This window comes from Anabas testudineus, chromosome 4 (assembly GCF_900324465.2).
Source record: "Anabas testudineus chromosome 4, fAnaTes1.2, whole genome shotgun sequence".
Classification (NCBI taxonomy): Eukaryota; Metazoa; Chordata; class Actinopteri; order Anabantiformes; family Anabantidae; genus Anabas; species Anabas testudineus.
This window is the reverse complement of record NC_046613.1, coordinates 6,849,078-6,872,694: the sequence shown is the minus strand read 5'-3', so window position 1 is coordinate 6,872,694 and position 23,617 is coordinate 6,849,078. Positions and strand designations below refer to the sequence as shown.

The following is a 23,617-nucleotide window of genomic DNA, read 5'->3' as shown; positions in this document are numbered from 1 at the left end:
ACATAATACCACATAGATTAACCTCTTTCTTCAAGACTTTACCTAAGTCTGAGTAACAAATATTTGCTTTCAGCCACTCTGCCTCAATGGTGGGATTTCCTGCTTGTCTCCTATCAGTTAGATCCTCAAACAATGGACTCTGCCCACGCAAATTTGTGCACGGGGCCTGTCTGATCCAAGTGCTACTGTCCGCCTCGTGGCTTTCCCCTCACGGCCAGATGTCCCTTTCTGGGCTGGAGCCAACAGATTTAGAGTAGAGCAGGAATAATGGCTTAAGAAATCAGATAGTGTGTCATCCATTACTGAATTTTACATTAGCGTGGGGCAAAACTGAGATCCAGCAATTTAACCTCCATTTCACGGCAACATAGACATGATCTGACTCACTTGTGACAACTGCCTCAGGGGACAGCCTGCTACAAGCACACACACACACACACACACACACACACACACACACACACCAAAAAATGTAAAAATATAATGACTGTCATACGTCAATTGTGACAAGATTTCCTTCTATTACAATGCTGAATTCTTTAAATGACCAGAGATGCACATAATGACAGTATGTTGAGCATCATGCATGCTGACAAATAATGACACAGAAAACTTAATTGTGAAGTCAATATACACAATTTTATTTACATTGACACATAGCAACACATTAAATTTACACAGGAGCACTAAGACTTTAATAAATATGTAGCAAAATGCAGGAAAACTCCCTGAAAAAAGTTTCAGGGAAGCAATGGAAAAATCTCTATGCTTCTGAATCATCTGCTTTCTGGATAAAAAATGCTCTTGTATTTTTATGAAATGACAACGAATATTGATCAGATTTGACCATCGGGAGCAGTGTTTCTGTAGCACTTACCAAGTGAAAGAACTGGTTCAAGTGATGAATTTGCCAAAATTAAGATACTAGCCAAAGCGATGTCTACTGTTTAAGCTACCGTGGTGACAGAGAAACAAACAGCTTTTCCAGTTCAGTCTATATTACAGAATTTGCACACACATAAGAAAATACAGCATAATAAAACTCTGCATCAGTGTACCATATCTTCATTAAGATAAACATTCTCAAAAGCATCGACACTGCTTTACAATATACGCACATTTATATTTACAAAAAGACAGAGCAGTAAGACTGTGGGATTTTAGTAGCCTACATGACTTGATGACTAGTTAGTAGTGGCACCTCTTAACAATAAATCTTCAGCAGTCATACAGACATGCACACGCACACACACACACAGACACATAATCATACACACAAACAGGACACTTTCCTGGTGCTCTTCACAACAACATCCACCAGCGGGAAGAGGGGAATCATAATGGTCTGGACTGATGCAGACTACTGGCTGAGAGGTGCTGAAAGTCCCACTTCTGATGGAGGAAACAGCTGGAGACAAAGAAAGAAGAGAGGGACAGCTGGGAAACCAGCTACTGGCCCGAGAACAATGAGATGACCAACACACTGAGTCTGAGCTCTGCACTCAGTGTTGACACCTGGACAAAGAGCCTTGAAGACCCTGTACTTTCCTCCAGCTCGTCACTTCAGGGAATACTGCAGCCTAATAGATGGCATTTCACGTCAGCACCGCACTGACTTTAACCACTAACACACTGTGTACTCTCCAGTGGAGAACTACAGTGGTAGCGTGGGCAAAAACACACCAACAGCCTGTCAACCAAAACATAAAGGTTCCCGTTTCATGTAGGGGAAGAAGGTGAAAAGCAGAAAAAACACATCTCGGAAACGGCAGTACCTGTGTTATGCTTGTAAACAACGATAATACAGTGGAAGTAGCAGGTGAGGAATCACAGAAACTGTTATTTACACCATTACAAGAGAACTCTCCAGCAGTCCAGCTGTCGTAAAAAAAGGGAAACAATACACCTGCATTGCCTTCTAATGTAACAAAGCTAAGAAGAATGCTGACAGCGGCAGGCTTCACAGGTTATATTCTTTGTCAAACGCTTAACTCCTCCCATCTCATCATATTACAGCAATGACTATTATCATTACTTTCACATATGTACACATATACAGTCAACAAGCACATAAATTAAAAGCTAGCGTACCATATCTCTGAAAACAGCTGTGTGTAGTGTTACCATGGATCAAGGTTTTATCCATAGTAAAATGTGTGTTAACAAATCCAGTCAAAACTGTTTTTTTTTTTTTGCTGTGTGTGTAGTAAAACCATAAGATAAAAAGAGCAGAAATGTCTCTCCTAATCACCTTGAAGCACTTACGGACTCTAAGCATGAGTGACCACGCTGTCTAATAGCTTATTTACCAGTGTCTCAATATCTCTTATATTGGCCCCTGAAAAGTATCTCCTTCACATAAACATAGATCGGAACAGTTGGAAATAATACTGACAATAAAGAGTAAAAAAACAAAACAAAACAAAACAAAAATGAAAGCTGCATTATGTGGGGTACAGAATGATGTGGAGAGGTTTTTTTTTTCCCCTCCAACAACTGCAACAGTCAACCAAATGTAGAAACATTACATACATTTCTATGACAGAAAAATAACACAAGATAACAAAACAGAAAACGTAGAAAGAAAAATCAACCTCCAGTAGACAGACAGAAACAGTTATATATGGAGTGCCAAAAAAAACAAACAAACAACAGAACAACTTTTATGAAATGTGGTCGAAAAAAATGGAACTGAAAAATCTGACAATGACAAAACAGTGTAATAATGTACTTAATGACAGATTCAGAGTAATGGTCGATGTCCCATCAACCTCCCCAGCACCTTGACAGTTCTTTGCTGTGAGCAGGGGATCATTAGCCCAACTGTTCTCCCTCTAATCAGTAGGCAGTAACAACAATAAAAGCCATTTGTCCTTTGTTTTTCTTGCCGGCAATAGATGGCAATTACCTTTCCATCTGCAACATATGACAACAAATGCTGTGGGTTCCAGCGCGTCGCGCAGATGTAGTGGGTTGTGGCGGAACATTACAGGCACTTCATGAGGCAGCCAGACAGGTCGGGTGGGTCGTTAAACCCGTTGGGCTCTGAGGGTTGTCCCCTCCAGGAAGACCTCGTGCTGGACCAGTAAGGGCTGAGAACTTGGCTCCTCCCTGGCTCTGGGCGTCACAGGGAGCTTGGAGCTGAAGTTCAAATAAATCTGAAGGTAACAAAGAGGTGGAAAGAGGAAAGTTTGTCATTGTTGTACAGTGTATTGTTTCAGCGCTGCAGTTTCAAACATCTGAGTGACATTTCAGGATTCTTCTGATCTCTTTCGGATTACTGGAAGCTCAAAGTCACCTCCTTTAATTATAGAGCCTGAAGTTAGTTTAGTATACAGACAAGAAACAACTAGTCTCTCTGTGTTTAAAGCTAAACAAGGCTTTAAGTCTCCACAATGTTTACATGCCGGTGTATAGAGGGAATCGTTTTTGCTATGTTACCATGCAAACATTTGCTAATTAACCTTTGAGCCAAGCTTGCCATTTCCCCATTTCCAGCATTTATCCAAAAATGTCCAGCTACCCTTGATTTCCTGAATGGTTAAAGCTGCTTTGGGTATTTAAGAACAGTTATGAGAACAATGGACACCCTCATATGTGGCATGAGTAAATCAGATGAGCTGAGGATTCAAACACATCTGCTCATGCTGTGAGAGGCTCTAGACCTTTGACTGAACAAAGTCCACACACTCAGGAGGTGACTGTGCTAAAACTGTGCTTTCCCGGGATCACATGCCTAATTCATCATCTACTCAAAGAATAAAACGTCTTCAGAGAGAAGTAAGCTCTGTGCATGTCAGCATTCGTTTAACAGATACAGTAGAATAGACGTCATTGCTTAGACTTCTCTTGATCAATGTGTATTTTGTCTTGTCTGGAGGGTCACATCAGCATTTTGTAAGCACCTCCTAATCCTGCTAAACGGCCTGTGAAGACCACATGGGTCATTATTTTGAAGGAATGTAATTTTGAACCTTGTGCACTGAAAGTGAGCACTGTCAGTGTGGACCACTTACATGCTTCGTAGCATCTGACAGCTGCTGTTCAATCCTTTCCACAACCTTCCTGAAGGGGGGTCTGTTGAAGGGGTCAGCTTCCCAGCAGGACCTCATAATCTGATACCTGCACAGCAGCATACAAACACTTTTATTTGTCTACACTTATTACATCCCTTTTTTTTGTGTGCGTGTGTGCATATTGCTTTATGTTTTTAGTTCCACCTATAAGTTTTCCATGTTCTCATTTTTATGCTTGTGAACAGCCAAATGCAACAGGATGAGAACAGGCTGTTATTCAAATACCCCACACTGCATTCTTTCATAGTCTCACCATCTCCATCCTCAGAGCCACACCTTCATTCCTAGGTTCATTTTATGAACTCTTGCATTCATATTTCACACCAACAACTCACATTTCACTGGGCGCAAACTCTGGAGCATCCATTCTGTATCCTTCTTTTATCAGTTTGTAGAACTTGGCATCTACAGGCATACCAGGATATGGACTGTTTCCTACATTGAGTGGAGAGATTCGGTTACACTGAACACCTCTGAAAACACAGATAGTTAGACAAATATACACAGAATTAATGGCTACACATACCTAGGGAGAAGATTTCCCAGAGCAAGATGCCATAGGACCACACGTCACTCTCAAATGTGTACACACACTCAAAGATACTTTCTGGAGACATCCACTTCACAGGGAGACGAGCCTGAAAGAAAAACTCTCAGTGAAATGAAGGTTTGGCTGGAAGGCTCATCATCGACATTTTGCAACCTTCCCTTGTTCTTTTTTTCCCCAATACTAAGTTTAAAGATGTTCGTGACTGACAACTGCTGGGTGAACACACCAAATTAAAGGTATGCAGATACAGTGCTCCTTTGAAGATCTAAAGGCACACAGATCAGTTTGGCTCACACACACACTCATTGCCATGAGCCACAGCAACTGTTTAATATGCTCTGTGTTTTGCTTAAGGCCAATGATTTATTTCAACATTTGTCTATATCAAACAGATGAGTCAGCACAGTACAACTGTACCAATGAGAAACTTTGTTGTATTTAGTTTTTTATTTTAGTTAAGTGGAAGCATTTAAAAAGTAGAGAATCAGATATACTTAGACCAAGTGGGAACTAACTCATTATGCTAACTTAATATTAATGTAATGTCATTTCTAAATTTCAGTTATGTCACATGAGGTGTTTAAACCATATTCCATATTCCCCTTTTCACCCTAAAGAGACAGTACATCACAGTTATAATGGACAAAGCAGGGTCCCACCAATAACATTTCCTGCATGTCATTTAAAATTACCAAATGCCACAGACTTACATTTCCTTTAACTACATAGTTGGAGTCTGTGGTGATGTCCCGAGCCAGGCCGAAATCACAGATCTTTGCCACTCTTCCCTCAGTCAGGAGGATATTTCTGGCTGCCAGATCTCTGTGGATACACTGTGAAATAAAGGCACTAACTTTAAATTCTCATGGTATATGCTATATACATGAACAATCAATAATACAGCATTAGTTCTGAATGAAGTGCTTCTCTAATGGAGTTAGGTACTGAATTTCCACGCCTGAAACTGTAGCACACAACCACTGATACTTGAGCCTACCGGTCACAGTACCTTTGCATCCACAACTGATAAATGTTTTAGCAGCATGCTCCAACATGTGTAGTCTGACAGTTGTTATTCTAAAATATGCACACTCAGGCTGATGCTCACATTTTTCGAGGCTAAGAACTCCATGCCTTTGGCCACTTGGTATGAGAAGCTGAGAAGGTCTTCGGTGTCTATGGACATACTGTCCTCATCAAACAAGTCACTCTCAGTGTCTGCTTCAACGTAGGAGCCACCTGAGGAGACAAACAGGACGACGATTATCTTTCTGAAATTACATAAGCCACGTGTTAACTACTGTATATTTTAAGACTGAGAAATCTGATGAATGGCTGGCTTGCTTGCCTTTGCGTAGTGAGCGCCTCTTCTCTGAGGACGAGCTGAACAGTGGGTTGCCAGCAACAGAAGGCCTCATGGTCATGTAGCCGTTCAAGCTGTCACTGTGAAGAGGAAAGGAGCAGTCTGGTCTCAGCTGAGCACAGCCACACATAGGCACGCTGCTGTCCAAATACCCTCCTCCTACGCATGTTCTGGATAGTAAATACTAGTACTCTCTATTCTCCTCCACACACAATAAACGACTCTTTCCACACTAAAAAGAACCTGACCCGGCGGCGTCGCTCTGCGGTGTGACATTGCGGTAGTAGCAGTCTTCCTCCAGCTTAAAGCTAATGAAGGACTCTCTCTTCCTGCGCAGGAAGTTAAGAAGGTCTCCAAAGCAGCAGTACTCCGTGATCACCAGTGTAGGGCCTGCAGACAAAGAGGAACACTGCTTGAATAATGAGGTGACAGAGAGCACTATGCAGACAGCTAGGATCATAGTATGATTCATCTCCTTAAACTCTGTAAAAATCTGAAACCTAAACGATAAAGAAGGACAACATGGCTGGCACACCTCCAACAGTGCAGGCTCCCAAAAGGTTGACAATATTCATGTGGTTCCCCAAGTAACTGAGGACTTTCAGCTCTGACATGAGTGCCTCTTTCTCCGTGGCATGTGCACTTGCTGTGGAAAAAAAGGAACACAATCAGCATTTACAAAAGGATTAAGAGCAAACTTAGCTAACGAGGAACTATGATTACATATTACGAGCTGTTCTTGGCAGGTTTAAAAATACTGCAGGCAGTTGCTAAATGAAATAAAATAGGCGACTGTTACATATAGTGTATCTATCAGTGGTGTGCAAACCACCGAATAGAAATAGCCACATAATACTGTAGCTGCTTGTGTCTGAAACACCTGCGAGCAAATTATTTATTCACAATTCATGTCTGAAAAGTGCACAGCAGCTATGCAAACTCAGCCAAAATAGCTACACTGTGTTGGTCCCACTTCATTTGCATGTGTGTTGACAGTGCTTACATTTGAGCATTTTTACAGCCACCGTCATGACTGAATCTGCTTTGGAGAGTCCATATGCGGTAGCTTCCACCACTTTTCCAAACGCACCAGATCCTAGCGTCTTGCCTGTAGACGAGAAGACAGACACAAAACTGTTATTACCCATCCTGCTTCCCTCCCACAATCTGGCCCCGTGCCAGCGTTCCTAGGACAACACCAGTTTTAGCCCCCGGGCTGTGAGCGAAGGCACCAGGACATGCAGGATCCTGTTTTAGGTGGTTTGTTAAAAACAACACCCAGAATATGTCAACAATATTTTGTTTGCAGTGAGGGAGTGGGTTTACATCATTAATGAGCCATAGAACTGGTTATTCGGTAAACCACAGATGTGACGAGAGCCTTAATGCTATGTCCATATACTCAGAAAACAGAGTGTGTCAATCAGCGTGAAGTAGCCTGAGGGTGGCAGAGATGATGTCATGCCAACTGCACTGTTAGGCTTTATTACTGAGACAAACCCCCATTTATCTCCATATCACGCTGCTCCTATGGCGTTTTACACCTAGCACATGACGACCAGGATGTACGACTCAGTGCTGCACAGTATGTCCGATAAAGCAGGCACCGCAGATGATTCGGATAAAAGAAGGCAAAGGGCTCACCGAAACGCAAGTTGTTTCGTGGAAACTCCCACTGGTGATCATATGGGAGCTGGCTGGGGTCAATATACACATAGTTGTTTCCATGGATGCCCTCAATGACTTTCCACTGAACCTGGTATTTGGGTTTCTGGCATGAAGGCAGATGACAAATAGTTAAAAAAACACAAAAACAAAAACAAAACATCATTAGCACAAAAGGGTTTCAACATCCTCTACTCTTTTTCTGGACCTTGTTATGTCTCTATTTGATGAGAGAGGGTGTGCCATGCAGGAAAACTGCAGAGCTGTCTTACCTGCATGTACTTGTAGAACAGCATGATAACGATGAGACAGAGGATGCCCGCTGCTGATACAGAGCCAATTAGCAGAGGGGTGAAAAGATCATGTGGAACAATTCTCTCTGCAGGGAGACAGAAACAATAAAGTTAGATGGGAGATCAGTGACAATAGAGTCAATCAGAGACTCTTTCGTTGGTTTCCCATGTTTACACTCTGAATGACATTGCAAAGGGGTATTAAAGTAAGCCAGAGAAGGCTAAGTCACAGTGAAGCCCACTTTGGCCAAATCACAGCAAACTAATCCAATTATATACACTATGTATACATACCAGAGTTTTCTGCTTTATTCTACTTTACAAATTCTGCACCTTATTGTTTTAGCTTTCTAAAAACCCCCTTTGGCAATCCAGTATTTTACTTTATTGTGGTTGATTTTACAGCTGTGGCAGTGAGTAATTACATGTAATCAGTGTTCTGTTCCTTTGTGTCTGGCTGTTTGTGATGCCTTATTGTTTTGCTCCTCTGTACAGTAGGGTGTAATAAGCTCTTTAGAGTTAAGAAGCTTTCTCTCCACTTCAAATCTGAGAATGCAGAGTCTGCAGGAACTAATCCCCTGTAAACCTGTCAGTGGCTTCTAAAGCTGCGTGTGTTCTCTGCCGCAGCTCACTGACACCTCCAAGCCTCCCACAGCCCCAGAACGCCCAGCACCGCCAGGACTCCCACTGCGCTCCACACTCTCAGCGCCTCCGCCTGGTCTGCTGTTACTCTGTGAAGCACAAAAATGCTGGGCACACGCTCCCAAAGGCTTGTCGTCCTGCCTGGCTGCAGACACTCTCCTCCCTCATAATGCTCACCCACATACCCGCTGTAGCCACAGTTAGCCCATCATGTCCTAAATAAACCTGGCTCTCCAGGTTCAGGCAAACTTTGCTGTACTTTCAGTTCCTGCACTCACACCGACAGAGCACAGCAGATGGGGAAGCCGTTACAACAGAACAGATTTGGAGGCAGAAAGTAAACAATGGACTAAAGCTAATTCCTTTTTGTATGTGACAACATCTTCTCTGAGGTAACTCTCCGTGTTAATGTTTACCTAACATATTACAGACCAACTTCTACTGCAGTTGTAAAACTCCACTTACAGGTTAATCCATGCTGAAATCATGCTTTTAGTAAATATTTTGAGCTGGCAAATAAATCCAATGCGGGGTTTACTGAGGAACAGAACTGCTGAGATAACTTTGTTTTTTCTGTCCACAGTGCAGAGAGTCACAGGCAGGTGAAAGAATTTATGTCACTGAGGCTGCTCGTGCAAAGTCTTTTGGAAACTAAAACAGGACGAATAAAGAATTGCAAACTGAAAACTGATTTTCACGTCTGCAAGGTGAGGACATGCGAAGGATTACATCAGTCCACTGATAAAAACATGCTGCTGACATGCCCTCAGGACCATATAGGCCTTAGGACAGACAACATGTGTGGACGTATGTGTCATGACTCCACTCACCACTAATAGAGAAAAGTGTGTAGGCCTGCTCTCCCTCCACTGTAGCCACACATTCGAGAGTATTGTACCGTCCTCTGCTGATGTTCACCCGACTCTCCACCTCTGTTTTCCCAAACATGGGGCTGAACAATACGATGGTGATGACATTGTGCTCCTGCTGTGTGGCATTCACCTGTTGGGAGCACCTGAAGGCAGAAGATTATACAATGTTGACAAAGGTCTGATGGGATCACTGGGCTGTTCATCAACTGTCTCTTGTCAGGACACTCTGTCATCTCTCTTGTAGTAAGTCTCCGTAAGAGACTCATTCCTTTCCCGTGTCATGGAAAGAGTTGTGTGAACAACAACTTGACACCATATGTAGAACAGCAGAGACAAGTCCTCATGCACCAGTTCTTTGCAGTTAGTTTCACCAGAAGCCATAACAGTAATGAGGAGTTCTCTCTGTCACCATGAAACAGAGGTGAAATGTGTAAAATAAGCCCAGGGATCCATATTTCACAGCACTGCACCACAGCCACTTATTTAAACGTTCTCTGGTCACAGGCTAACTCAGGTCACAATACTTTTTGTTTCTGTCCATGCATTTGCGTGTCTGTTTGTAATGATCATTAAGTGGATTTGATTATAATTAAAAAATGACTGGATAAAGTTTGGATAATCACTTATGATTCATTGCATGTGCTGCTTGGGATTTATGTTGCTATAGCAACTAGGTGCTCCTCCTTCAACACACTTTATATATGACACAGATGAACCATATCCACTTGTATCTGGGCAGATGTCCCGGCCCCCTACCAATCACAAGTCACCTCTTTGCAATTGCTTGTCACATGGGGGTCATCTTATCACTGTCAGCCAATCAAAAGGCAGCTTGGTCAAATCCCACATTCCACCGTCATCATCTTTCCACTATCCAGCATGTGTGACCTTTAGGACCCTCGTGTTGCACTTCTCATGCTTTTTGTAAAACTTTAATCTTTAGTAGTTCTCATTCATATGTTGTTTTAAATCTCTTTAAAAAATGTAAGCAACAGTGGTTAAAGACTGAAAATAATCCTTCAGTTATTTTGTATTTAAAGTTTAACTCGAGGGTTATTTGCATATTCCCTGATAGCATATTCAAATAAGCTCTGAGCTCTGATCGGTGCAGGGAGAGATGACATCACGTTTCCCAAATTAGCCAAACCAAAAACAGAACAAAAACAAATAAACCTTTCATCAAAAACAACCAAAGCAGTTGTAACCTTGATAGAAATAGATGATAATCAAGGTCTTCAGGGCCTCACCTGACATACGGCTGCTCACAGTAGTACCAGGTGATCTGGGGGGCAGGGAACCCCTCGGCTACACAGCGAACTTGTCCATCAACTGGACCCTCGTGAGATACGATCTCAGGTTTACCTAGTGTGTACAAGTTGATGTAAGAGCATTTACGGGGAGATAGAAATGAAAGGAAAGAGAAGGATACATGATGCAGGGTGAGGGGCAGGCAGATTTAATTTCTCAAAGAAAAGGTTGAACGGATTGCACATCAGCTACCGAAGATCAATGAAATGTGGTGGAATGAAACATATGATGTGGCTTAAGGGAACAGAAAACCTTTAACGAAAGCTTTGAAACAACTTACTGATCACGTAGATGTTGAATGTCTGATTTACTGAAGCGTCACTGTTGGAGGCTCGGAAGCTGTAAACTCCACTCTCTGACGTTTTCAGTCGCACAAGCCTCAACTCACTGATGAACCTAAACAGGTAAAAATTACATTCTTAGCTCTAATTCTTTTGTTAATTTTCAATTAATGATTTAATAGTTTATTACTACAAAAGAGTCCAAACCAAAAAGTTTAAATTTGTATTTTAGATTATAACCAGTCGTTTGCTTTTATGCACAGCTGTTCATTGCACATGCAAACCATAAATAAATATATTATACCATTGCACTTTCTTGTACATGCAAATGCTCTTGGGGCTACAGTAGAAATCAATTCTGTTCTCTACAGCTGCTAATATGGATTTATTGGTTTTTGACTTAAGGGATTCATGTCTACTGTGGCTTAAAGGGTATTTTCTAGCCTTCATATAAAAAATATATATATTTGTAACAGACATCAGGAACCGTGAGCTAAAATGCATTATTCTGAACACCAGTAACACCTCTATGTGCAGAACCGAGTTAATACTGCAAATATTTCACGGTTCATTTTCCTGTGAAAGCTATTTACAACGTGACAGTTCCCGTTTCACTGTAGAACCCGGGACGCTTTTAGAATTTCAGCTGTACTTCACAAGGACATGTAATAAGTGCAGCTGGTGCATCAGCACCTGCAGCCAAGCAAAGGTGTTAAATTCTTCTGAGCAAAGGTAATGAACATTCATCTATGTGGTAAAACGTGGGCAAACTAAGCACTTAAAGCAGGCATGTGTTAGTGTGTTGTCATACCTGTATTCATGGCTGTGTGTGGTGATTACGTGGTCAGTTGTGTTCCTCAACTCGTGGCCCATGAACCTCCAGGAGAAAGTGTGTGGTTTTGGATAAGCCTCCATGTCAACAGTTAAGGTCAAACTCTCACCTGAACGGACATGAATCGTTCGGTTGTTTGTGGGTTTCACGATGATGAACCCTTTTTCTGTAAAATAAGAAAGAAAGAAATTAGATATAGTTACAGACGTTGCAGAAAATCAATACCGCTATATAAATAAAATTAAGACAATTGAATCTAAATCTCAGCAAGAAGTGAATATATGCATTTCTTTAAAAGCCAACATATTACTTTGACATCCAGTGATTTTGAAAGCTGAGCTATAAGTGATTCTGTAAAGTGAGACATGAGCATTCAGGAAACAAAAAGTAAAGACATGTCTATGAATGCCTAACTATGAATGATTGACAGATCACATTAGCCTGTTGACATTTATTTGCTTACATTTTTATGAGTGCACAGTAAGTTAGTTCCTGCAGCTTTAATTAGGGCTAATGTCTTTATGTACTCACCATAAACGTCAAGCCACACTGACTGACTGCTGACCCCTCTGTCATTCTCAGCTTTACATTGGTACCTCCCAGTGTCTTGTGGCCTGACCTCTGCGATGTGCAATGTGGAGCTGCGCACGTGAGTGAAGTGCTCCGTCAAGATATGGGAAGCAGCGTCAAACTTTGCTGGTTGCTGTGGATACCAGACGGCACCCTGTCAACGCCCAGAGATCTCTAAAGATTAACCCCGTCTGCATGTCTATCCTCGCCAAGCACAGAAATACTGACACAGACATACATTTGGCGCACATACACACGACTGCTTGCAGACACACACATATATACACATGAAAGGCTGCATGGTACACACACAGGCAAGACCTTGAAGCCTAGACAGCGTGACCCCTTTCACCCTGACTCATAAGAACAGACTGCTGCCTACACAGGAAGACAAGCTCTCCGGAAAAACAAACAAAAAAACAGGGGAAATTATAAAACAAGAAAAAGTCAGCTTAATTGGGACAGACTTCCAGCTTATCACAAGTAATCTATAAACTAGAAAAAACACTACAAACACTAGAAACCCTCAGGACAGCTGACATTTAGTGGCTGACTCCTCCTAATTGTTAAGTCAAATAGCTCTTTGGACTGATCAATGTGGTTGATCTTACAAGGCAGCAATCTATAGTCCGACTGCAGTGTTTTTGCACAGTTCAATACATAAAAACGAGCAGCAGCAAAGCACACAGCAAAGCAAAGGAAGAAGGGTCTCACCGAGCCAGGCGGGGTGACCCACTCCAGCTTGATGTCACCGTTGACGTTGGTGGTGTTACAGGTGAGGGAAAGCCGCTCACCCCGAGTAAGAATCACTCTTTTGTGGGTGTCCATCTCGATTGTCGGAGGAGCGATGGGGACTGTAAAGACAAAAAAAATAATAATAATAATTGAATTTGAACCATCATCTCAAGGCACTTTACAGTGTGTAAGGTTTAAGACTTTGTCAAATTCTTCGATAAGAATCGACAGAAAAAAACAGAGGAATGTAAGTATACAGGCCCAACAACACACAATTTTACCTGGTTTCACTATCAGTGTGTAGTCATGTGATCGGACGTGCTTTTCCCCGAGTCTTCCTGTGCACACATAGCAACCTTCATAGGTCTTTTGCGTGTTCTGGATGATGATGCCTTGCTCCAGGCTGACAGTGTATTGGAGACCAGAGGCCAGTGCTGTGCCGGAGCATGTTTCCAAGTGCAGGTTTTCCAGACTTGGATCAGTTGCCAGGCAGGACATGGAAGCATTTTCTCCCTCACGAGTAAGAATGTTATTCACCAATGATCTCCTGAAGGGATTATTAGGATCTGCCAAAAAAACACACAACTGCATATCAGAGGTGGTGTCAGAGGTGTAAGCAGGTCTGCACACAGAGTTGTTAACGCTTTGTTTTGTGAAACCTATTATCCAGTAAAACAAGTCTACACGGTATAACAGCTACCAGAGCAGTTTTAGTTTTATGAAGTGTTACTTTAACCCTTTGAAATATGATGCATGTTTGTGTGTACAGGTGCAGATTTATGTCTGGATGGGTAGGTGTCTGTGGGAGTGTGTGTGGGTGTAGGTTGGTTTGTGAGTGGGCCAGAACAGGTGCATCCCAGGAAAGGCAGGAGCATACAATCCCCCCAGTGCGAGGACTAACCCCAAGGATCCGAGCACGTGCACCTGGCCAGCGAGGAGCCCACCATGCCCCAAGGGGGACACAACACCCCCGGACACCCGTCTCAGCATGGACAAAGCAGAGCACACCCCAACAGACCAGCCACATTGCCCTAGGGACCACAACAGACCCACCACACGGGGAGGAGGGGACCAGAAAAAGGCACAGGAAGAGACCGCCTAAAGAGCAGGAGGAAAGAGTGCCCCTCCTTGTCTTTCTCCCCCTTTGGCTCCCCCCTCTCTCCCCTCTCTCTTCTCACCTGTCCCATCCTGAGGCTGGTAATAATTACATGGATTTGTTTGGTTACCTGTGTTTTTTATTTCTTGTGTGAAGCACTTTGTAACAGATAATTAGAGAGGTGCTCTTTAAATAAATGTATTATTTTATTATTATGTGTATTATGGGGCATATTAAAATAAATACAGGTCACCAAAAGCAACAATAATTACACCTGGATAAAAACACATAAACACACTCCACGCTACGCTACGTCGGATAGATCGCTAGGAACTGCTTGCTTTTTACAATGGCTGGTCTCTTCTATCACCAGTTAAATAAAATCTAGTGGGCGCACTGTCATTTAAACTCTGTTACAACCAAACATTTACATATAACATATTTGCAAGGTGAAAACAAACATGACTCCAAATGAAACCTATTTTTTCTTGTAAAATGAAAGGTTTGCTCATCTTTGTAAATAACTCTTTGAATTTGTAAAGATTACAACTTGAGATGGAGACATTTCACACTTCTACTTCTTCCAGATTTGTTGAAATCACAGGCACACAGACAGATGGCTCATGGCTGCCTTTTTCAGTTTTACTTAGAGTATCTAAACACAAACATTAAAAGAGCCGTCATATTTTGAATAGTCAATCCAGTTAGTAAAATATTACTTTCAAATTTACATCCGGCACAAATCCATCAGAGGGCTAAGTGATATTTAGCAATGCTACATCTAAGCCTCTCATCTAAAAAATGGTTTGTTGCCTCAAAGGTAGATGTGTGTAATGTCGAGAGAAAGATACCTCCACAAAAAAAAGGAGAAGCCTGCAGTGATGGCACTGGGCCAAAGTAATGTGGAGTCACACAGAAGAGGAAACCCAGTAGACCTCAGTTATGCACTCAGTAAATAGCTACTGTATGTTCTGTACCTTTCCAGGGCAAAGTTACAAACACCTTCTTCTGCAAACACACCCACACACACTACTCTCTGTCACTGCAGTGAGTAATGCCAGATGATTTCCTCAGCTCTAGCAGGCAGACTGTTTCCACCTGCTCTAGATTTCAATCATCGTTCTTGTCTCTATCATACGCAAACACCACACAGTCATTTAATCAGTGAGATACATCCCTAGATAAACATTTACATCCACCTATACCTCTGACATAGACATAGATGGAGACTTGCTCCCCCGAGTTCTTCTCCAAGCAGGTGTAGCGGCCCATGTGAACAAGTTGAGCCTTGCTGATGTGCAGTGTGGACATGCCATCGACCGCTTTCTCCCCCCGCACCTTCCGCCGGTCCTTCAACCACTGCATCTCCTTCTCGCCCTGGCAACGCAGCTCAAATGATTTGTTGAGATCGATGACGAGGTGGTCCTGTTCAAAGGGGGTGATAACGGGCTTGCTGTTGCCTGCAACGAGATAGAGAAGATGTTCTACTGCACAGCAAACATGCAAAAAAACATGCTGCCTTAATGGAAAAGTGAGCTGATCAGAGGAGGGGTGCTTTCAATACAAGAAATCCTTTTGTAAAATGCCTACATCTTACACCCTCAGAAGATTCACATGCATCAGATCATTTTAAAGATACAACAATACCTGGACCCAATGTTAACATTGTCCCAGCAAAAGTTTCAAAACACCGGATCTGCGAAGGCTTTCTCAGCCAATCTGAACAGGCCTTTCGACAAACTCCTGTCAAAGTGATGGTTCCTAACATTCACAAATAAAGGTTATAATCCCTTAATGTGGAATGTAGCCTCAGAGTTGAACTTCCTTTGATTGGCTGTTTAAAGGATAAAAATGGGCAGTGTTCACACATACAAAGGAATATTTTGAGATACCTGAGACATCGGAACAGATCCTTGTAATCACAGGGCTATCTATAATATTAAACACAGGTACACATGAAAGCTCTTCTATCGCATTATCCCAGTCACGGTATAAAAGCAAACAAATGTGTGTAGCATTAGCTCGACATGAAGCCATGGCTGTGGATTTCTAAAGAGCATGCTAAGCCAAATATATTGCATTTGCTGCATCAACTGAAAACAGGTGTGGGGACGTAGCAAGTAATTTGTTTTGTTCCCTGAGAAAACATCATTGGGGTGGGGGCATTCAACCCACTATATCCACTCAAGTGCAGGACTATGGCTGCAGCTTCCACTGGGGACACTGCAGAGCTGCTCCTTCACACCCACCACCCATCCATCTTTGGGTACAATGAATACGTTTCACATAAGAAGGACATCTGTCGCCTTTTCACTGCCTTCAAAGACAATATACATCCACCACGAAGGCGGGAGGGTCTGGAGACATCTTTAAACGCTTAAATTCGCAGAATCACAGAACAGCAAATAGCAGTGCACCAGTAGGCAAATACGGGTCTAGACACTGTCACTAATGTTTTTTTCCTTCTGTATATGTTTACGTACATATTTGACGTATGTTGAACGTAAAGGAACGCGTTCTTCAAGTCAGGTATTCTTTAAATTATTCTTTATATGTTTTTTTATTGGACGCCCAGAGAGCCTCGGGATACCTGATAAAAGTTAACTAGGTCTGTAGCGTGCGTAAACGGACTTAAGGCAAACTTCATGGCGTGCCTTATTTCATCACATGACAGGTAAGCCTGTGCACAGTGCCTGGAGACGTGGCAGTCACTCAGATTCCCTGCTGATATCAACATGGCGTGAGTATCCACGGTCTATCGCGGGCGCATCACATCACTATCGATAAGATAGAATTAGAGGCAGAAACCCGAGTCCACCTGAAGGCGCCCGGAGCAGCACGAGGCTCCGCGGACGCACCGAGTGCGCCAAGGAGCGCAAAGTTTGTGGTTGACCGCTTGTATCAGTAAAAACGGCTCGACTGATTTCCATAAATTTGCGAGCTATCTCTGAGGGAAAGCCCACACTCTGTTTCCCGAGAAAACAAAAAGTTAACAGACTGAATTGTTTCCTGTGAGCAGACTAATAAACACTATGCATACAGAAAGTAACAGCTACAGCATTAGTGTAACAGCCCGTAAAAATACAGATGGGTGTTTATGGATCTTGACCTCTGCAGCCACACTCAGAAGATGATGCCAAGCTATAATAGTTGCAATGTGTTTTTCCAAAAAGCTATTCCCTCAGAACAAAGCGCAACAAACCAACGCGGAGTGAGGGGAAATGCAATAAAGGGCTCCGCGTCAAAGTCACACATGAGACAAGGTTATGTCCAAAAAGTGAGGAATTACATAAGGATGCGACTCCAGCTAAAGCCAGTCCTGGAGAGAGCAGCCGCTCGTCTGCATGCTTCCTAGGAATCAGGAGTTGCCAGTATGTTTCCATAAAGACGGTTATGTGTCTCTCAAAGAGGAGGAAAACCTCATGAACCTGCCGCATTCATGTGCATTCAACATAGCACAATCACAAAGTCTAATCGCAGACATATCCTCTAGCATCCTACTTTCATTCCACAGTTTGATTACTTTTTTTGTTAATGGCGCCCTGTTCTCTGAATAGAACATTAATTAATAAAGCAGCGCGCTTGGTATCCAGATCATCAGCTAAGGTATCCACTTTCCTCATTAGGTTTCAGTGACTTCAGCTCGTCTTATCAGCAACCTTTAGATCTGTCTGCGCCTCTTCCCAGAACAAAGAAAAGTGTGCGTAACTTCAGTTGTCCGTAATATGAATGATCGTGGTCTTAGCTGTATTTAATGTAGTCAAAAAAAAACAAAAAAAAACACAGACGATCCTGTGGTGGTTCAACAAGTTGACTGCGCAAACTGGCGCATTAAATGCAAACCTACCTGGATGGAAGGTTAAGTGTAAAAAGACAGACAGAAGTATCCAGTGATATTCCATAGTTATTATTCCATGGGTCTAGCCGTGAAGGTGAGCTCGTGCCTTTCTGGTCAAGGTAGCTCTACTCTACTCGTCGAGCGCGTCGGAGTTGTGGGAAGTTGAGTACGGGCTCTGGTAGAGGCGCACTTACAAGTCTTTAAAGGCACAGATGCTCAGAACAGTTCGCAACTGCAGCAACCGTCGTCTGTCTGCAAACATGCTGTTTTCCTGGAGCGCGCCAGGGTGGACCGTGCACAGCGACCAGGTATCTCTGGCTGACTGTGCGTCAACATGTTTATGAACCAGTGGAGGAGCAGCCTATTATCACACGATACACACACACACACACACAGGGAGGCGTTTGGGACGTGTTGTGTGCTTCCTGACAAGAAAACCGAGCTCAGTCACGCTGACTGATCGAGACAACGATGCGACCTGTCCAGTTTATATATGTTTATGTTGTTAGATTATAGATTTCAAATGTTTTGCATGACGCCATAGGCCGCGCACCTTAAATTATAGTAGAGGTATAGTTTGCAAGTAGACCAAAGTCCAATCTGGTCGTGTTACAAATGTGCACCATTTCTGGAGTATTCCTAACACAATTATGTGAATAATTTAATTTAATTAATTTAAAACAAGTTTAGTAGGTTTGTATTAAATGTATGATTTTTATTTAGGTTTGCCTTTATTATCTATAACTTCTATAATGTTGTGACACTCGATGGCTTTTATTTGCTTATATATAGTATAGTGTAGTGTGTGTGTGTGTGTGTGTGTGTGTGTGTGTGTAAGTATGTGTCACTGTCACATTTTCTGACAAACGTCACATGCACATGCAAATGACTTTGGTTGTGGGTATCGCCTTGTCCAAACACACCCGCAACCAAAACACTGTGTTTGATTAATAAAATACTTTGTCTACATGTTTAACAAATGATAACAAACATGTCTGCTCTGGCATGTTTAACCCGAGGCCATATATGTCTCTACTAAACCAGTTAAAAATTTTAAAACAAGAAATCGATCAGCTGCCCAGGAGGCAGGTAATCAATCAAAATAAACCCTGGCTATAATAACATGTGGAGGAAGCAGATAACGCCATGGCTGATTGCTCAATTGATGCACAACTACAGAGTTTAATGGTAAGCCCATTTGACAAAAATGTCAAGTGTAACTCTCGTACCTTATATTTATAACTACAACAGTAAATACACATCATTTGCTTATTGGTTTGTAGTTTGTGTGCATGTTCATGAGTGCCACAAGTGCATGAAAATCACTGTTTTATTAACATATTTATTTAACACAAGCCTCCTGACATGGTTCCCCAGAGAACCATCTGAAATAGCAAGCAAATAGAAATGTCACAACTTGTAAACACTGCAGCAACACATTGTTTTAACTGACGAGGAGAAAGAAAAGTGAACGTTTACACCCGTTTTCTTTCTGTTTGCAGAGCAAATCTTCCCTTTTTGACCTGTAAACAATAAACTAGTGAAAAACATTGCTGTAAAAATACTGCACCACATGAAAAGTATGAACCATAAATTCAAACCGGGATGGATTTCTTCTGTCATTTAAGATCTTCCAAAATTATTTCTCATAACGCACAGCACCACAGACCACTCTTAAGAGCTCAGATGGCTCACACGCTGAAACCAAATCTCTAATTTAACTTTCTCAAAGCATTAACTCCTGTAAAAGACCCATCAATTATCACACATCGATTTTCCCATTCACATAAATGTCTTTTAGGGTAACACAAAATAACTTTTGTCTGACCAGCATGTAAAAACACAGCAGCTGATGAGAGGATGCTGTTGCAGGTTTTTGTAGTTTATAGTTCTTATAGTCAGAAAATGGTTATTCAGAAACACAGCCGTTGAAAGGGAAAATCAAATATTTCACAGCATGCTGTAAGTGGCATATCCCACAATGAAGCTCCCTGCAGACTAGAGAACCAAGAGAAATGGGTGGTGTCATAGCAATGAATGACATGGTGAATTTGTGACATGAGCAAGTCAAGCTTTAATACATTTAGAATGATAAATGTAATATATCATAGACGTTATTCCATTTGATTTTTGTTCATATAAAGTGTATGAATACATTAGTCATCACTTAAAAAAGATGGATTCTATTATCTCAATACTACTTGTTATATTACCTCATATTGTTATATGGAAAATTGTTTTTTTCACATGATATTGTAAAGTACATACTGCAAACAAACAAGCTATATATAATTTTTTCTTTATCCAGTGCAAAATATCTACCCAGAAAAACATGATGTGGGGGGGGGTTAGTGTGTGCTCTGTGCCGTGCACACAACAAGGAAGCATCAGTATCTCTTGGATACCAAAACAAAGAATTAACTGTTTCTGTGTCCAAAACATTTCCTATGATTTGTGTGGTGGGAAAGAGAAGGGGAATACACAGGGATGCTATGAGAGGGAAGTAGGAACATGATAGCTGTCTTCATGCTAAATAATGTTTGCATGTGCCACACCTGGCCTTTTATGGACACCGGACTCTGCTGCTCCTTTAGTCACTATCAATTTTGGTAAAACTGTGAACGAACCTTGCAACCTTTTAGGGAACTCAGGCTAGTGAAAACTTGCGTGCTTGTGATTTGCTCAATACCCCCTTAGGAGCCTTCAACTGAGTACTGATACCAAAATAACTATTCTTTGTTTCTTGTTTGTAAGACAAGAAGAAAACTGATCAACAAAATGAATGCACTCGGGCTACAGTTAAAGTCATGAAATGAGTTCAAACTGTTGGAAACAAATGGAAACAGATAAAGTTGCAAAATACTGGGCACACTTGGAGAAGCTTTCACCTGCGGATCTGTAATCACATATCCTGTGTTCTGTAATACCTAATAATAATATAATACATCTGATTGTCACAGAACTGCATGGTTGGAAAAGTTACAACCTACTAAACATAAGTAATATAAGAGACATCGTGACGATTCTCTAAACACAGAGTAAGTGATACAGGGAGGTGACAAGAAGTTGGCTCCATAGCATTGCAATGGTGAGAACACATTTTATTTCCTGCTAAGAGAGGAAAATGAATCATATTTAGATTTAGACCAACTTTCGTCCAACTCAACACTCTCCTTGCCTGACGTTTCTTCAAATAAAGGTTTTGTGCTGCGTGTGTGACCCCATGAATCATACTTACTCTTAGATTTCTGGTTGTTAGGTCTGACTTCCCAGAATGGGATTAACATGCACCTCTGTGCTTATGGTGATGCTAGGTAGCTAACCAACCATTTTAAATACTGTGTTAATACATTTTATATACCTAATTGAATATGTGGGGGAAATGCAGGTAAATGGAGCCTGGTGAATGCTCAAAATAGGAAGGTCAAACACAGATGTGGCATTTATAAGCTCCTCGAGGGCATCCATACTGTGTGAAGGGTTCGGGCTATGTTCAGAGATATGCTTCATTGTTCCCAAAAGAGGTCACCACAGAGTGCTACATGCCACAGGGCATTTGACCTAACCAGAAGGTCACCTTGGGTGAATTTAGGGTTCCACGGTGCCCATAGTTAAAGCATGGAAGTGTTGAGGGGCCACAGACACATCCTGGTTCACAAAAGGACGCTGGCATTCCAGCAAAACACTGACACTCACACACATACAGATGAGAAACAAAGCAATGGGAGTTAAACAAATTTGTTACACACAATGTGGATGAAAAACAAAGAAACTGACATGGAGACTGGGGGGAGGATGGTGGGAGTTTGCTGGGTGTACATACCAGAGACAATATTGGCTATAACAAACACAATGAATGACTTTTCTTCAAGACGTGATGGAATCTTGGCCACAATTTAAAGATTTGTACCAGATACAGGCCAGAAACCATTCTTGTGTTTTTAGAAACATTTGATAATGTCTTCCATGAGCAGAACTCTTACAAAAAACCCAAAGCCAATGGGCCTCTAACATAAAGACTACAAAACCAATGCATTTATTAACTCAGAGCTATGTAAACGTTGTTGAACAGCCGCTGTGAGAACTGCAGCATAATTGTTAATGTTCACACATAATGACACAGTAGTGGTAACAGGCTGCTCACATCACATCTTCTATGTAGACGTTACTTTCTTAACGTAGATGATAAATGATGGGAGCACTTTGAAGAAGAAAGGTGATGGTACAGCTTTCAATACACTTTTCAGGGGTCAGGGAGCTGCTATTAATGTGTGAGAGGCAGACAGAACTTCTGGGGGGAAGAACAAAATGAATGAATGTAGGGGTTCACTGATTTCATAATGTTACACAGCAGCCAGCACAACAGTAAGGAAACTATAGATGTGCCCATGTTAACAATGACATGAAAACAGTCATGATACAGACTGGAATGATGTCGGAATAGAACTTGTTTACATTTATGAAATAAATGTAGGAGAGCCACACACTTCCAACTTGAACTTGAACTTGAACTTTGAACTTGGGTATGAACGCTTTATACAGCTTATGTATGTGTCATTGTTAATAACATCTTCCACACTGTTGCTTCATACAACATTAGGGGATGAGGGAAGACTCAGGACAGCAGGTGAACAAAATGTTCCCAATGATTGCAGTGTTTGTTGGATCTCCTTTGCTGATCATCAGTTTTTCTGAAAAGTCATTCCAGCTGGCTGTGGGCAGATCAGCATTGGTGTGTCTGGTTGGTTGGTCCACCACTTCTATTTGGACTGAAATATCTCAACAACTATTGGAACTATTGGACGATGGACTAATGTGAAAGTCAATACATCATAATCATTGGGCCCCAGAGGATAATCCTCAGACTTTCCCCCCAATTCTAAAAGCAAGTTAGCATTTTTACTTGTCCAGGAAACATTATCAACATCCAAGAGATAGATTTGCATAACGATTGTGCAAACATTTATGGTCCCCACATGATGGATTCTCCCCATGACTTCGGTAATCCCTTTATCCCTCTAGCATCACTAAAACAGTTGAAATGTCTGGTTCTGGGTAAAAAAACCTCAGCAACTGTGAAATGTACGTAAAGGTATGTTATATCCTAGTAATAGCTAATGAAGAACTGAGAGCTCTACACTCCATCCATCTCTAACACACATTTTTTTCTTTCTCAGTTCCTCATTGGACCCTTTATGGTTCCCGGGATGACGAGTCAGAAGGATTCTGCTTTTAAAAAGACGCCTGTGTGAAAACTCAGTGCTTATCACTTGCTGTACTCTGTGGTGTGAGTTGCCAACTTTGCACTTCCTTCAATTTTATACATGTCTCCTGAACTTGTTGCAATCTTTTCCAAATATAATGCTTTGTTTGTCATGAGCCATAAACCTGTCAACATGATACTAACAGTCTGCAATGGGTTTCTGAGAGTCACAAGAGAGGAAGTAACAGGTCTGACACAGCTATACTATACTATACTCCACATCGAGGCGGTCC

At 41.8% G+C, this 23,617-nt stretch overlaps 1 protein-coding gene across 2 annotated transcripts; it reads right to left on the bottom strand.

Annotated features, from left to right (window-relative positions):
- Window positions 1-980: 980 nt before the first annotated feature.
- On the bottom strand, window positions 981-18,474 carry kita (KIT proto-oncogene, receptor tyrosine kinase a). 2 transcript variants are annotated; one of them, XM_026345414.1, is made up of 21 exons: window positions 18,131-18,474; window positions 15,489-15,743; window positions 13,469-13,753; window positions 13,167-13,306; window positions 12,414-12,606; window positions 11,862-12,048; window positions 11,050-11,165; window positions 10,709-10,823; window positions 9,420-9,604; window positions 7,927-8,033; window positions 7,634-7,760; window positions 6,993-7,097; window positions 6,525-6,635; window positions 6,238-6,379; window positions 5,975-6,069; window positions 5,735-5,865; window positions 5,337-5,459; window positions 4,603-4,714; window positions 4,412-4,511; window positions 4,017-4,122; window positions 981-3,158 (listed from the first exon to the last, which is right to left on the bottom strand). In XM_026345414.1, exons 1-21 carry the CDS (start codon window positions 18,183-18,185, stop codon window positions 3,030-3,032), a joined length of 2,919 nt encoding a protein of 972 aa, XP_026201199.1. In that variant the 5' UTR covers window positions 18,186-18,474; the 3' UTR covers window positions 981-3,029. The 2 variants fall into 2 exon arrangements, with proteins under 2 accessions (XP_026201199.1, XP_026201200.1); XM_026345415.1 differs by having other exon boundaries at window positions 12,414-12,585.
- Window positions 18,475-23,617: the final 5,143 nt, after the last annotated feature.

Excerpts from the sequence above, each read along its gene's own strand:
- kita (XM_026345414.1), bottom strand. The coding sequence starts at position 18,185 with ATGGAATATCACTGGATACTTCTGTCTGTCTTTTTACACTTAACCTTC. Across the intron at positions 7,761-7,926 it reads TGTTCTACAAGTACATGCAG|AAACCCAAATACCAGGTTCA; the intron begins GTAAGACAGCTC and ends CCTTCATGCCAG. Across the intron at positions 6,636-6,992 it reads GGCTGTAAAAATGCTCAAAT|CAAGTGCACATGCCACGGAG; the intron begins GTAAGCACTGTC and ends TTTTTTCCACAG.